The sequence below is a fragment of the Muntiacus reevesi genome, chromosome 7 (genome assembly GCF_963930625.1).
Source record: "Muntiacus reevesi chromosome 7, mMunRee1.1, whole genome shotgun sequence".
NCBI lineage: Eukaryota > Metazoa > Chordata > Mammalia > Artiodactyla > Cervidae > Muntiacus > Muntiacus reevesi.
The window spans coordinates 21,229,481-21,244,016 of record NC_089255.1 but is presented as its reverse complement, the minus strand read 5'-3'; the positions used below and the strand labels follow the sequence as shown (position 1 = coordinate 21,244,016).

At 50.4% G+C, this 14,536-nt stretch overlaps 1 protein-coding gene and 1 long non-coding RNA gene across 3 annotated transcripts in view; one reads left to right on the top strand and one right to left on the bottom strand.

Moving 5' to 3' along the window:
* The first annotated feature begins 1,482 nt into the window (after positions 1-1,482).
* On the top strand, positions 1,483-14,534 carry LOC136171541 (uncharacterized). The gene is made up of 4 exons (XR_010663888.1): positions 1,483-1,517; positions 1,689-1,828; positions 13,865-13,968; positions 14,411-14,534. It is a non-coding gene; the product is annotated as an uncharacterized lncRNA (long non-coding RNA).
* SLC7A8 (solute carrier family 7 member 8) overlaps positions 4,979-14,536 on the bottom strand; it is a 52,570-nt gene continuing 43,012 nt past the window's right edge. For both annotated transcript variants that reach the window (XM_065940217.1, XM_065940218.1), the window contains 4 exons: positions 11,641-11,737; positions 9,692-9,841; positions 7,596-7,773; positions 4,979-7,115 (listed from right to left, as the gene is read on the bottom strand). In XM_065940217.1, coding sequence (XP_065796289.1) covers positions 6,964-7,115; positions 7,596-7,773; positions 9,692-9,841; positions 11,641-11,737 — 577 coding nt within the window. In that variant the 3' untranslated portion in view covers positions 4,979-6,963. The remainder of the gene's footprint in view (positions 7,116-7,595; positions 7,774-9,691; positions 9,842-11,640; positions 11,738-14,536) is intronic.

Sequence of the window (14,536 nt, the reverse complement as noted above, 5' to 3'; positions counted from 1 at the left end):
GCAAAAGGGACTGTGTTGTTTAGTGGCTAAGTTGTGTTTGACTCTTGCGATCCCATGGACTGTAGCCCACCAGGTTACTCTCTCCATGGGATTTCCCAGGCAAGAATACTGGAGTGGGTTGCCAGTCCCTTCTCCAGGGGATCTTCCTGACCAAGGGGTTGAACCTGAGTTTTGGCAGTTCAATCCGGCAGGCAGATTCTTTACCACTGATCCACCCAGCTACAGTGAGAAGGAAAGGACACACAGAAATGTGTCACTGATTCTTTTGTCACCAGCAAGTGCTGTGAGTGCCCTGTGGAGGCCAAAAGTTTTCATAAATTGGGCACAAGGGCCAGACCTCAGTGGTGCAAATATAGAGGGGCTGTGTACCATATTGTTGTTCAGGTGTTCAGGTGTGTCTGACTCTTTGTAACCCCACGGACTGGAGCACACCAGGCTCCCCTGTCCTTCACTGCCTCCTGGAGTTTGCCCAAATTCATGTCCAGTGAGTCAGTGATGCTAGATAACTATCTCATCCTCTGCCACCCCCTTCTCCTTTTGCCTTCAATCTTTCCCAGCATTAGGCTCTTTTCAAATGAGTCAGCTCTTCGCGTCAGGTGGCTAAAGTATTGGAGCTTCAGCATCAGTCCTTCCAATGAATATTCAGGGTTGATTTCTTTTAGAATCGATTGGTTTGATCTCCTTGCAGTCCAAGGAGCTCTCAAGAGTCTTCTCCAGCACCACAGTTTGAAAGCATTAATTCTTTGGTGCTCAGCCTTCTTTATGTTTCAACTCTCACATCTGTACATGACTACTGAAAAAACCATAGCTTTAATTATACAGATCTTTGTCCGCAAAGTGATATCTCTGCTTTTTAATATGCTGTTTAGGTTTGTCATAGTTTTCCTTCCAAGGAACATCTTTTAATCTCATGGCTGCCGTCACTGTCCCCAGTGATTTTGGAGCCCAGGAAAATAAAATCTGTCACTGTTTCCACTTTTCCCCCTTCTATTTGCCGTGAAGTGATGGGACCAGATGCCATAATCTGTTTTTTTTTAATGTTGAGTTTTAAGCCATCTTTTTCTCTCTCTTTCACCCTTATCAACTGTGTACCACATTGAACGCTAAAATAAAATGTGCAGATGTAGGGCTCCCTGCAAGTCAGGCAACTACCCCTCTAGTTAGAGTGCCCCCCATTTCTGTGCATAGCTTGAGGCACTTTCTCCAAAAACTCTGACCTAGCATGAGGAATCTGCTAGCGTCCGGGAGACAGATCTCAGGTCCCTGACAGGGAGATTTCTACTTTCTCTTCATTTCAGAGGATCCTGTGGCAAACACTACCAGAGGGGAACTGCTTCAGTTTTGCAGCAGTGCCTCAGTTAACCACCAGGTGGTAATATTGGTCCAAAATTCAGGACTTGAGCGGCTTCTGTGCTCAGGAACCAGGTGAACAGTAGAGGGCAGGCTCCCACAGCCCTGGCAAGGGCAAGACGCCCAGAATGAGGAAGAGGAAACATGGCCGAGATGGAGGTTTGCAGGTCAGTTGCAGGGACAGTGGGCAGGCAGAGAGGACTAGGGCCAGGCCCTTGTCTCAATGAGGAGGAATTCTACCCCTCCACCCCCACAATGAAATAGTCATGATGGTTAGGGCGTTGCATTTTCTGGTGTTATGCTTTTTCAATAACTGAAACATACACTTTTCCTTGCAGACCATTTCCGTGCAGACCTGTGAATTAAATAGGCAAGTAAGCAAGACAGATGGTATTTTTATCTCTACTTTATAAAGGAGGAAAACGAGGCTGAGAGGCTGAGCTGCGCAAGGTCATGCAAGGATGCGGCTTTGACCCAGGTAGGGGGGCGGGAATAGCAGTGGTCTAGTTCTAGAACCACCCCCCGGGAAGAAGGGATAAGGAAAGGCCGAGCTCAGTGATTCAGAGAGAGCTTTGCCCTCAGCTGGGCACCCTGTGGGAGGGGGCGGCTGCGTCTGGCGCGGGCGAGTCGGCCCTGGAGGAAGCCGGGAGGTGTGCAAATAGGCCGGCAGGAAATGAGAAAGCTCGGGAGCTCAGCCTGGGGGCGAGATAAGCGGTCTCGGCCCCTCACCTCCGGGACTGACGTCTCCGTGTTTCCCAGTAACCGGGGCGCTCTGGACGTCTCGCGCCGGGTGGTGGGGGGCGGGCGCTGGACTGGAAGCCGGTGGGGAGGGCAGTGCCAGCCCAGCGCCGGGGGGTTTCTGGGGTTCGGCGGAGTTGAGCAGGAACGGATAGAAACCCTCCGTGGCCACCTGGAGTCCTTTTCTCCCTGCTGCTGCAGTTGCTACCTGGGTGCCTTGACTGAAACAATGCATCTATACTATCTTAATGACTTTGTATCAGGCCTCAGTTCAAACACCACCTCCCTCACCAAGTCTCAAAGCTCCTTCTGTCACCTACCTCTAGGTGACCTTGAGCGAGTTACTTAATCACACTTGTAAAATAGCAGTAGCAATGCCCACTTTGTGGGCTGTTTAAACTTTGAATAAGATAATGTATAGAAAGCAACTGGGCTTAGCCGGTCAGTCTCCTTCCAACCCTCTTCTGACCACCCTCTGTGGGGGTTTATCTGTGTCTCTGTGTGTGTTAACTGGTTTCAGTTAGCTGTGTGACCACATGGACTGTAACCCGCCAGGCTCCTCTGTCCATGGAATTCTCCAGGCAAGACTACTGTCTCCAGAAGAGACAGGGTTCCATGCTCTTCTCCAGAGACTTGCTTCTGCAGCCTTGTCTGAAGCTTCAATTGGACAAGATTTTTTTCCCCCTAATTTTATTTATTTAAATTTAGACTTTTAAACTTTCCATTGGGGTATTGTGATAGTTTCAGTTGAACAGTGAAGGAATTCAGCCCTACATATATGGACAAGCATTTCTGACCTTGTAGGTCCCAGGCACTGCACAAACTTCAGGGAACTGGCCGGTCCGGTCCTGCCTGTAGAAGCTCAGAGCCCAGAGGTGTGGGCAGTGATGCTGTGATGTGCACACACATGTACCATGTGTATTCTTGTCTTTTCCCCCTAAAGACTATTTGCTCCTTAAAGGAAGATTAGACACCTCTTCAGCTAGCGTAACCAGGCTACCCGAACTAAAATGAGGGAGAGGTGGGTTGACATATATGACTGTTCTTATGGAGACAATGAAACAAAATAGTTGAAGTCTGTGCTGACTTGGAAAATTCAAGGGTAAGTTTGCTATTTCCACGGCGCATAGCAAAATCTTGGATACTATGGTTAGAGAAATATTTACTGACCACATTAATAAATGAATGCATAAATAGCTGTGATTTCAGTGCTCTCCAAAGGCTCCCAAGTTCCCTAAGGTCAGAGCATCTAAAATTCCCCACATTAAAGTGACTGACATGGTTAAGACAGCATAAAGGCCCAGGTTAAAAATAAATGCATGTTGCCTAGGAGGAGACCCACATTTGCCCTTTTGAGCAGGTTGAAAGATCAGCAAGTGTCACCTTACAAAAGAGAGGGGGCTACCAGGGACAGGTGTCTCTAGGGACTGAGAAGGCTGGACTTGCTGGAATGGGGTGACATGAGGAAGCCTTGGGCAGCCTGGGAAAAGAACAAGCGTGTATTGGGGAATTGGGGGCTCCCCAAGGGCGGATATGAGGCTTGGAGAAGGGCCTCTCGCACAAGACTGGCCTCTGCCCAGTTTGCCCTCACTCTTTCGGGACAGCCGTGGGCTGGGAGATTCAGGAACCCTTTGAGATTAGGTTCGATCTTCTTTTTTCATTCCTCTGAAAGTGCTAAATAAGCTAAGCGACGTGCCCAAGGACACACAGCTGTTTGGTGGCTGAGCTGGGCCTCAGAGCCAAGAGTCTGTGCCGCTGTGAATGGCAAGCCTCCAGCCTCAGTCTAGAATGCCAGCCACAAAACAGTTATGTTGGGGCTAGGCCGGGACTGGGAGTGGAGGCATCTTGCCTGCTAGTGTCCTCACAGTGTCCCAGATGGTGAACAGTGATGTCCTAACACCCCCGCCTCCGCCCCCGCCGCCTCCGCGCGCCTGTCAGCAGTGCCAGCTCTGGAATGATGCAGTCTCAGGACAGGCTGCCGGAGGGCTGCCCGCAGAGGAGGGACCGGATCTAATCCTGTCAGCTTCCTCCAGATTAACCCAGAGCGCCAGGAGGTACTTGTCCTTACCTTGACTGCTTCCTCCTCTTTCCTGGTCCCTTAGTCCTCCTCTTCTACTTGGATGACTGAGTGGACCCCACCTCACCTCCCAGTCCCTCCCATCAGACCTCTGGCATCCAGCTGGGTGCTTTCCCAAGCCTCTCCCACTGGAGGGGGGTTGTTTCTCCACAGGCTCAGCCTGTTCCTTTCTGATGCCTTTCCCTTTGTTGACTGGGCCTTGGGAGACCACCCCTGCCTCCACCTCCCTCCACCCAGCTTGGCGCTGTCTGTCCCTCGCCCACGTTTCCACCCTGGGTAGGGATGAGGTTCTTCTTCCCATATAGTTTGCTGGGTTTCAGCACAATACGGGCTTCCTGGGTGGCGCTAGTGGTAAAGAACCTGCCTGCCAAGGCAGGAGATGTAACAGACACGGTTTCCATCTCTGGGTCAGGAAGATCCCCTGGAAGAGGGCATGGCAACCCACTCCAGTATTCTTGCCTGGAGGGTCCCATGGACAGAGGAGCCTCAAAGTCTACAGTTCACAGGGTTGCAGAGTCAGAGATGACTGAAGTGACTTGGCACGCATGAACAGTACGATACATCAGTAGGAACAATAATACTCATGACTTCATGGAAGTAAGGAGCTTTTGGTTCAAAAGGAGAGGGAGCTGTTTGAATGTGCCAGCACTGGACCCCAGGACACCTCAAAGCTATGGAATGCAAGGGCTTTCAGGAATGCCATCCTGGGAGGAACCTGCTAAACAAAGACCTCCCTCCTGACGAGACAGGGAGTGCCTGGCCACTCTGTCTTGGAAGATCATTGAATTATCAACACCACCAACTTCATTTCCATTTAAAATTTTATTACATCAACAAAAAAGAAAACAAAAAACCCTCACAAAACAAAATTCTAAAACCTAAACAAAGACAGAAGACTATTATCCAGGTATAACTAAAACCCTCCCTGAAGGGGAGAAAAAAACCCAAAAAACTTAAAAATCCCAAAGAAATAGAAATGCCAGCTTCAAAAATATTTATCCAAAAAGTAAGGCATCCACTTTGCAAAACAAAACAAAACAAAACAATAATTGGAGGAGGTTGGACGAATGACAAGAGGGAACAAGAGGATGGTCCCCTGATCTTCCAGGGGCCAGCCCCAGTCTACCTGGAGTCCACTCAGAAGGGGCCACAACTTGGAGCAAACCTGCATCTCACTGATGCAGGCTCAGGCAGGCCAGGTGAGGAGCCAGAGGCCAAGGAGGCCAGAAGGGCTCCCCAGGTATTCCAGTTGCAGCAAACTGTATGAGGAGTTGGGGTGAGGGGGACTTCTGCCTGGGATAAAAGAATCCCAGTCCTTAGCACAACAGATGAGGTGGGGAGGCTCCAAGGGCTCCGGGCAAATGACAAACAGTACCTTCTCTGGAGCATGGGGAACAACAGTACTTTCCCTGGAGCAGGGAAATGGCAGCCCTGCCTGCAGGACAGGATACCTGCAAGTCCGCAAACCACAGAGAAAGGGTTTTTCTGAGTCCTCCACAGTGACCTTTTGCCATGGCCCTCTCATCCTGACCTGGAGGCTGTCCAGACAGGACCTTGATGGGAGCAGGAGGAGGGACGGATGATCTGAGTTGGGGGAGGAATTGGCCTTCAGAATACACTTTCTCCCCAGTTTTCTACATGATGGGCTAGGCACCTCTGGGGAGATGGGAAAAGCCCTTCCCCCTGGGAAGCTGTGACTGGAGGGCTAGAAGCAGGGGGTATTTTTAGGTTCCAGTTCTTGGATGGGAGCTGACTTAAGGCTGATTTGGCTCAACTTTCAGGCATGAAGGGCTTGGGGAGCCTTCACACCATCGGTCCTGAAGCTAAGGTTCAAAGAAGAGGAGAAAGGCAGGATGGGGGTGCTGGCATTGCTGGCTGCCTGGGGCTGTGTGGGGGCATTGCTGCGAAGGGTTAACGGGTGGTGGGCTCCTTCCCATGGAGGTGGGAGGGAGGAGGAGTGGAGCTGCTTTGTCATTAGGAGAGAAATGTCCACTACACTGATAATAAGCAACTTTCTGGCTTCAGGAAGCTTTGGCACCGAGTTGGGGGGGAGGATACAGGGGCAGAGGCAGGGCTGGGTTTCTGCAATCTGAGCCTTTCCCAATCTGTTCCACAGGCCTGGCTGGGGGAGGGAGAGAAGGCAGTTCTCCAGCCCGTTGGTCCTCAGCTCAGTGGGGACGTGCTGTCCCGAGGAGCCTTACTTTGCACAGGGGGCCCAGGCCAGGGTGGTGGCCGGGAGCCGTGGGGCAGAGGGAAGCATCACCTGTGATTTCTTGGGTCCCTGGTGAAGGGAGCGGGACTTGGGTCTCTCCAGCTGACCTTTCATGGTGACAGATTTGGTTGAGTCTGTCCCTCCCAAGTGACTCACTATTGCTGCCACTTCTCTTGGAGCTGAGGCCTCCCTTGGGCTCAGGAATGGGGAGGGAAGGCAGTACTGAACTCAGGTTCCTGAGGAAGCAACTGAGGGTGTGGACCCCGGAGGGAGGGCTGTGGAGGGCACCCCTGGCAGCTCCTCTAGCAGCTGGAGCTTGGGCAGCTCAGGGGGTGGGGGGGCAGTCTAGGAAGGGAGAGGTGGCTTTAGACACAGGCCTTGGGAGTGAGAGGAGGCTAGATCTTTGGGTACAAATGTCAGTATCTTTGTTTATAGTTTCTCACCACCCATATCCAGGTCTTGTGTCTGCTTGAGAGAGGCAGGGGTGGGTGTGAGTTTGTGAGCGAGTGTGTGTGTGTTTGGGGGACCTGGGCAGAGGGCAGAAAGGGAGAGAAGGAAGGAGGCAGCTGAGAGGGGAGGGTGGTCCTCAGGGCTCCGCGTCCTTGTCCTTGGAGGCAGGGGGCTGGCAGATGGGCTGCTGCTGCTCCATATCCTGGTTCCTTTCCTCCATCTTCAGATCCTTATCCCCCTTGGGGTACACAACTACACACATCTTCTGACTCACCAGGGTCAGCAACTCTGTAGGAGGAGGCCACACAGAAGCCAAGTCGGTGCTGAGCCTCCCACCAACCCAACCAACCAGGCCATGGCCCTTCCCACTCTCCTGCCTCAGCGTCTGGCCTCAGCTAGGCTCCTTTAGGAGACTCCCTCTCCAGGAGACGGCCACTCTGCCTGCCTCCTGCATTTCTGGGATGCGTATTTGCTGGCCACTCTGCCTCATCAAGGCCCCAGGCCCACTGACCACCAGTTCCGGGGTCTCCACCCAGCCCATGCCAGCTTCTCCAGGATGGCCACTCTGGCAGGCCTAAGGTCTGTGTGGAAATGCCCACAGTTCTCCTCTCCTCAAAGGTCTCTGAGCAGAGACCTTTCCTGTGGTAACCCTTCCTCCAGTGCTCCGTAGACAGCCTCCCGATCCTGGTGGGGCTCTCGAGCCAGACCAGTGACCACTCTACTCCAGACCAGGGGCCCTCTGGCTGCCCATAATCTTCAGCAACTCACCAATGAACTTATTGAAACACCTGGGCTTGTGCTGCCAAGAAACACCCAGGAAGTAGACTGGCACCCCTGTCAGCATGATGGCCAGGCCGATGCCACACACCACGGGCTCTGACCACAGGCTGAAGACCAGCAGGAAGGCCCAGAACAGCAAGTAGATGATGGGGAACAGCAGGTTGACCTGTGGATCAGAGTCGCTGTTACCTGTGTGGACCCTGTGGCCCCTACGATCGGGACACCTTCCTTCTTCTTCCCAAAGGGAAGCATTTGGAGGGCAAAGCTGGGCTTCACTTAGCTCTGTGGCTCTCCCACCCTGAGTCTTGGGAGGGCAAGTGCTCTGTCGGGAGATATTGGTGAACATGGGCAGTGGGACAGTAAGAGGAGTTTGGGGGGACTTCCCTGGTGGTCCAGTGGTTAAGACTTCACCTTCCAATGCAAGGGGTGCAGGTTTGATCCCTGGTCTGGGAGCTAAGTTCCCACATGCCTCAAGACCAAAGAAACATAAAAAAGAAAAAAACAAGAAACTAAATTGTAATAAATTCAATAAAAACTTAAAAAAAAAAAAAAAGAGGAGTTTGGGCGCCTAGGGAGGGGACAATCCTCATTGTTGTCCCAGGAGGGATCAAACAAGGCTTCATCATGCAGCTGCATGCCCGCGGTAGTCACAGAAGCCCATGGGGGTTGATGAGCTAGATGGTATATTGGTATATGTCTGCTGAGGGCCGAAGGTGAAGGAGAGCAGAAGAAATGAGTGGGGGCAAGAAGGAGAGCTGCTCTCAACCAGATCCCTATCCTCTCCCAGCTGGCAGGATGTGGGGAGTGTCCCTCCTCTCACCAGAGTCAGTTCCAATTTGTTTTAAGTCATTTGAGAGGATAAACCTCAGACCCAAGAAATCAGGAAAGCTAGTATGGTATAAGGCAGCCTGGGGCCTTGTTTACTTCAGGAAGAAGCAAACTCTACAGGCCCAACATCCTCTTGTTGACCACAGGTGGGAAGTCCCCCATAGAGTCTTCCTCAAGGCTCTAGACTCACTGCCTTTCTCCTCCTTGTCCTCTCCTCTCGGAGGGCATGCAAGTGGTAGGGAGATGGCGTGATTCTGCTTCCTTTTCCCTCTAGCACACTTTCTAAGCATGGCAGGAAAGTGGCGATGGAAAACAGAGATGTGAAGAGCATCTAGTCTCCCTGTGTTTCCAGAATGTGTGTTAGTTGCTCAGTTGTGTCTGACTGTTTGCAACCCCATGGACTAATGTAGCCCGCCAGGCTCCTCGGTCCATGGGATTCTACAGGCAAGAATACTGGAGGGGGTTGATGTGTACCCCTCCAAGGGGTCCTCTTGACCCAGGGATTGAACCTGGGTCTCCCGCATTGCAGGCAGATTTTTTTTTACCGCCTGAGCCACCAGGGAGGCTCGTTTCCAGAATAGGATTGTTCAAATAGCTCAGGGATATATCGTCTTCTTCTAATTTGCAGGAGAACTTATAGCTCTCTAGTATATGTTGTTCTGAGCAATCCCATTTATTTATATCACAAAGTTATTTCTTGTACAATCAAGAGATTTACCAGGCACCCTACTATGTGCAAAGCTATAGTAGTTTAAAAAGGGAGAATCATGGAGTGCTGAAGGGGACTGGGGAACTTCAAAAAAGAGAGGTTCTTGAGTATGGAAAATGGTTAAAATTTGGAGAGGTAGATGGAGAAGGAAATGCATTCTGGGATGAGATGGAGAGACTTAATGAGTAAAGCCAGTTATGTGGAGGGACAAGGAGGAGACTGGTCAGATTAGAAGGTCCAGGAAAAGTCAGCTGACTTTTTAAAGACTTAGAGCCATAGGAAACAAAGGAATGACATGATGGAAGTAATGACATGATGGAAGTTATCAGGTCATAGAATCTATTCCTCCAGCTGCAGTTTGCTCTGGTCCCGTGGAGAATGGAAATGGCTGACCCTTCACACATGGCCTTTGCTTCCCAAAGGGTCTCCCACCATCATGGAAATGATGAGGCTTGGTCAGCAGTAAGAACAAAGTGATTTTAAAAAATTAGCTCAGCTAGAAGCAAGTGGAGGAGGAGGAGGGGGCCCCACAGGGAGGTTCTAGCACCTTAATGGGGCGGTTGATGTCCGGCTTCTTCCAGCGAAGAACTATCTGTCCAGCAACTGTGACGCCATAGAAGAGGTAGTTGATGAAGCCCACGTAGTTGATGAGCGTGTATATGTCGCTGGTGACAAGCATCAGCAGGGTGGAGATGCACTGGGGGGCGTGGAAGACGCTCATCAGTAATCAGAAAGGCACTGGGAGAACGGAGGAGCTGTTTACTGGTGGCGGGCTGCTCCCCTGCCTCTAGGCAGACAATGCCATTCCACAGTGGATCTCTCAAAATGGAGACTTTATAGCTTCTCCTAGAAACCCACGTCATTGCTAACAGCTTCATCACCAGGAAGTTCTTTCTTACTGCAGGAGTGATAATCAAAACATTTAACCACGGGTACAACATGGGCACTAACCACTCAGAACAGATGCTGGCTGTATACAGCTGGACTGGCAACGCTGGTGGCACCCAGCTCTATGCCACTCTGGTCTCATTTATATTTCTTCCCTGGTTGAAGCTCAAGCTAATTTTGTCTTTTATCCCTTAGGGAAGACTGTTAACTGGAGATTAAGGTTTATTCTTGCCCTCATCCTCTCTTCCTGGTTGAGTCATCTAATTTATTTTTCTTCCTTCCCTTTTTTTTAATTAAAAAAATGTTATAAACAGTTATATAGCACTTCCTAAGTGTCAGGCTCTATTTTTAGCATTCTACAAATATTAACTCATGTAACCCTCATAACATCCTTCTGAAGTTTTCTTGACAGAGTTCACTTCCCAACTTCAAAATCATCTCAGTGGCTCTCTAAGAAGCATATTCTCTCCCTCTGCTAATTTGTTAAGGCTGATAGAAGGCTCAGTTCTCCTGTAAGATCTGATGGTGAAAATAATCAAGAATTTAAGGGATAAAAAAGCCAGATTCTTACTGTAGTTGCCTTGTAGTCATAAAGAAAAGAAAGAAAGTGAAGTCGCTCAGTTGTGTCTGACTCTTTGCGACCCCATGGACCGGAGCCTACCAGGCTCCTCTGTCCGTGGAATTTTCCAGGCAAGAATACTGGAGTGGGTTGCCATCATAAGCCTGCACAATGATGAAAACTGGAAAAAAGCTTGTGGCTCACTGGGAGCACTGAGTCTTCTCCAGCTGCTTTTCACCACCGACCAATCAAGATGACCTTCTTCCTGTGTCAGAACATTCTGAAATTTCCCCTAATGTACAGTGAATGCCCTTGACTCTTGAGAGCTCTGCTCTCTGGTTTAACTGCTTCTCTGTTATACCAAAGTCATTTTTGATATTTTAGTTGGGATCTAGAAGAAAAAAAGAAAAAACCCAAAGCCTCGTCGGGGATAAATAAGTCTTTTCTCCTTCTGTATGCTCTGTATAAATGATTCTACTCGGGTGTAATTTCGCCTCCATTTACCAGACACCCCCCTTTTTTCCTTTTCTCCACTTTTAGTTTACCAGTCTTGCCTGCTGATTTTTCTTATTTGGTGTGACCCCAGATTTGGTGAAGATCAGATTTATTTCAGTGGTGTTTCCCCAGAGACTGGCAGAGCCTCCTCGGGCAAGAGGGTTGATGGGGAAGGGTGGGAGTGTGCTGTGATCAGCCAGGAGCAGAGGCCCAAAGCTGCAACCCTGTGGGTAACAGAGGCAGGAGGAGCCAAGAAAAAAAGCTTCTTTGTGAGCTTGTAGAATCTGGAAGCAGCTACTTCAGTCTGACTCAAAAGGATGGAAGAATGAGATGAGTCGGCCTGGGAGCCTTAAGACATTTCAGGACTCTGGCTCCTTCCTTGCTATATCTCTTGATATTAATCAGGCCCATGTATACCATTTGCTAGATTATCAGAGACCCCGAGAATCCTAGGAGCACAAGGGTAATAGCGGCATGTGTGGGAAGTATGAACTCCCAATTCAAAATAGCACAAAGAGGGAGGGTGTGTATAGGGCTGGCAGAGGGACCCTTACTGTGAAGAGCAAGGCTGGGATGGGGGTGCAGCGCTTCACGTGGATCATGGCCAACACGCTGGGAAGGTGGCCCTCTCTGGCTCCAGCAAAGAACAGCCTGGCAGAGAGAAAAGCAGGTCAGCCTGGGGTGGCCCATGGACCACCCAAGGATGTTCCCTCCCTAGGCCAGCTCCCTCATCCAGGTCCACCTCTGCCTATACAGGAGCATCTCCACTCTAGCCAGGTACTTCTCGTGCATACCTTCCAGCCCACTAGTCAAAGGACCCACGTTCACAAATGCAGGTGCAGGCAAACCAGAGGCAGTCAGTGGATACGTGGATGGATTCAGGGGTGTAGAGACCTGGGGTTCCTGATGACGTGCTGTTACTCTGAGATTCTCTCACAAAGCTTGGAGAGCTGTGGGAGGGGCCTCTCTCCTTTGCTTAATGCTTTAATCCCTTAAAAAATGTGCCTCCTCCCTCAGAGGATATAGGTTCTTTGGGGCATGGGGAATAAACTGTACATGAAAACATATATCCTGGTCAAGAAGTAGTTGCCTTTGTTGGGGGTGGGGAATGGATGTGGATGAGGAAGGGACACATGACACATGAGAACTTGGGGGGGGGGGTGGAATATGTGGAAATGTTCTATATCATCATGTTTTGGGTGGTAGTTACATGGTTGTCTACAATCGTCAAAATTCATCAGTCTGAACACTTATGATCTGGGTATTTTGTGGTATGTAAATTATACCTGAAAATTTATATCCTTAAGCTACTTATTCTAATCCCAAAAAACCATCCTAAAGAAATGCACACAGTTAGTAAAAGGAGTACATACAAAGATATTGTAAGATAAAAAAGATTGAAAAAAACAGACAAGAAACTTAAACTTTTTTTTCCCTCTGCACTGTGCCATAGCTTATAGGCTCTTAGTTCCTTGACCGAGATTGAACCTTGGGCCCTTGGCAATGAAAGTATGGAGTCCTAACCACTTAACTTCCAGGAAATTCCCCAAATATTATTTTTTAAGTTTAAAATAATGATAATTTTTCTTTTTGAGATACTTGTAGACTCACATGCAGTTGTAAGAAATGATGTGACCTTACACAGACTTCACCCAAACTCTCCCATTGGTAATATACTGCAAAGCTATACTATAGTATCATGACTTGGATATTGATGTTTACAAATTATTTTTAAAAAGAGAGATTTTAGGGAGTTCCTTGGTGGTCTAGTGGTTAAGAATCTTCCTTCCAATGCAGGGAACACAGGTTTGATCCCTGGTTGGGGAACTAAGATCCCACATACTGTGGGGTAACGAAGCCCATACACAGCTAGAGAAGCCCGTTTGATGCAGCAAGACCCAGCGCAGCCAGGATTAAAAAAAAGAGAAATTTTAACATGAAGAGCAGCCCTTCCTCCTCTTTCCTCTTCCAAGAAAAAAGAGAATACTGTAAGCTGTTAGGAGTCATTTACATATTAGTAGAAATCAGACCACTTTTTCTTTTTTCTATGATTTTGGAGGGAAAGGATCAGCTAAGGGGTGAGAGGAAGGGGATGTGATGGCGGGGGGCAGAATGGCACAGAGTCAGCACACTGGGTGGTCTGAAGAGAACTGTCACTTTGTCATTTGGGTATGGGGGAGAGTGGGCTATCAGGAGTGTGAGGGTTGATTATGGCCCCTAATACCCATATGCACACCATTGCTGCCACCATCAGCAACCTCACCCACATCACGGTTTCATGCAGCTACACGGCATCGCCTCTGCAGGGCAGCCTCATGCACCCAGCGGGGCCCCAGGTGCTCTGGGGGCCTCACCATGCACAAAACCAGGGTGTCATGTTCACATGTCTCCTTCACATGCAGCCAGGACCAAGGGAGTTGACAGGTCCAACAGTACTGGCAAGTCAAGTTCACTGGAGACAATCCCGGCTAGCCAACCACGGAGCAGATGTGACATTAAGCACGACACACGCCTACTCCTCAGGAAGAATCATCCTCTCCCTTCCCCCAAACACAAAGGAGTAAGAGAGAGAAGGAGGGAAGGGAGGAAGGAACTGGAAAGATGAGTTGAGGAGGCCTGCTGGGTGAGCTGTGCCTCTGACTCCGAGGCTGAGCGCACCGGGCCGCCGCCTCCGCATGCACACACAGCTGGACTACATGCACGCAGACCGCTGCTCAGCCTGCCCGAGGGACAAACCCCACTCTAAAGCGACTGGAGCCAGTCACTCTCCTCCAATAGATCCCAGAGAGCCTCATGGGTCACTGATCTTCCACCGCTCGCCCTCGGCTGAGGCCTCCAGGTGGCCACTGCTCCTGTGTAACACGCATACGAGGTTGCCGTGGGTGAGTGCCAGAGGGTCCTGGGGTGCAGGGGACGCCCACACGCCCTCTTCCCTGCCCTGCCCTCTTCCCTTCCCTGTCCTGAAAACGCGACACTCGTTTGTCATTTCATGGGAACTCCTCCCTGATGTGACTGGTGGCTTGGGAAGCAGCTGAACTCAGGGGCTCACTGCTAGCGAGTAGGACTGTGCCCTTGGGGGAGCGGGGTTTCCTAAGAACCCTGGGAGGACCCTGAGCCACAGCAATGGAAATCATCCAGCATCTGCTGGGCCCAACCGCCCACTCTGGAGACAACAAGACGGGACATCAAAGAGGGGGCCAGGTGTCCGGGTGTGCGGAGGTGGGGGCTGGGGACTCCTGGGTCCACTCACACCTTGGGCTTCCCTGAGGGTTTGGGGTGAGGGATATGGCTTTGGACAAATGTTTCCCTTCCGTTCTTCCCCAGCTGTCTCACTTCACACCCCTACCCGAGTCTCACGGTGGCCACACAAGGGCCTCCCACAGCTGCCTGTCTGTTCACCAGGGAGGAGCCTGCACCCTCAGGTCACTCAGAGATGAGCCGGTTCCACCT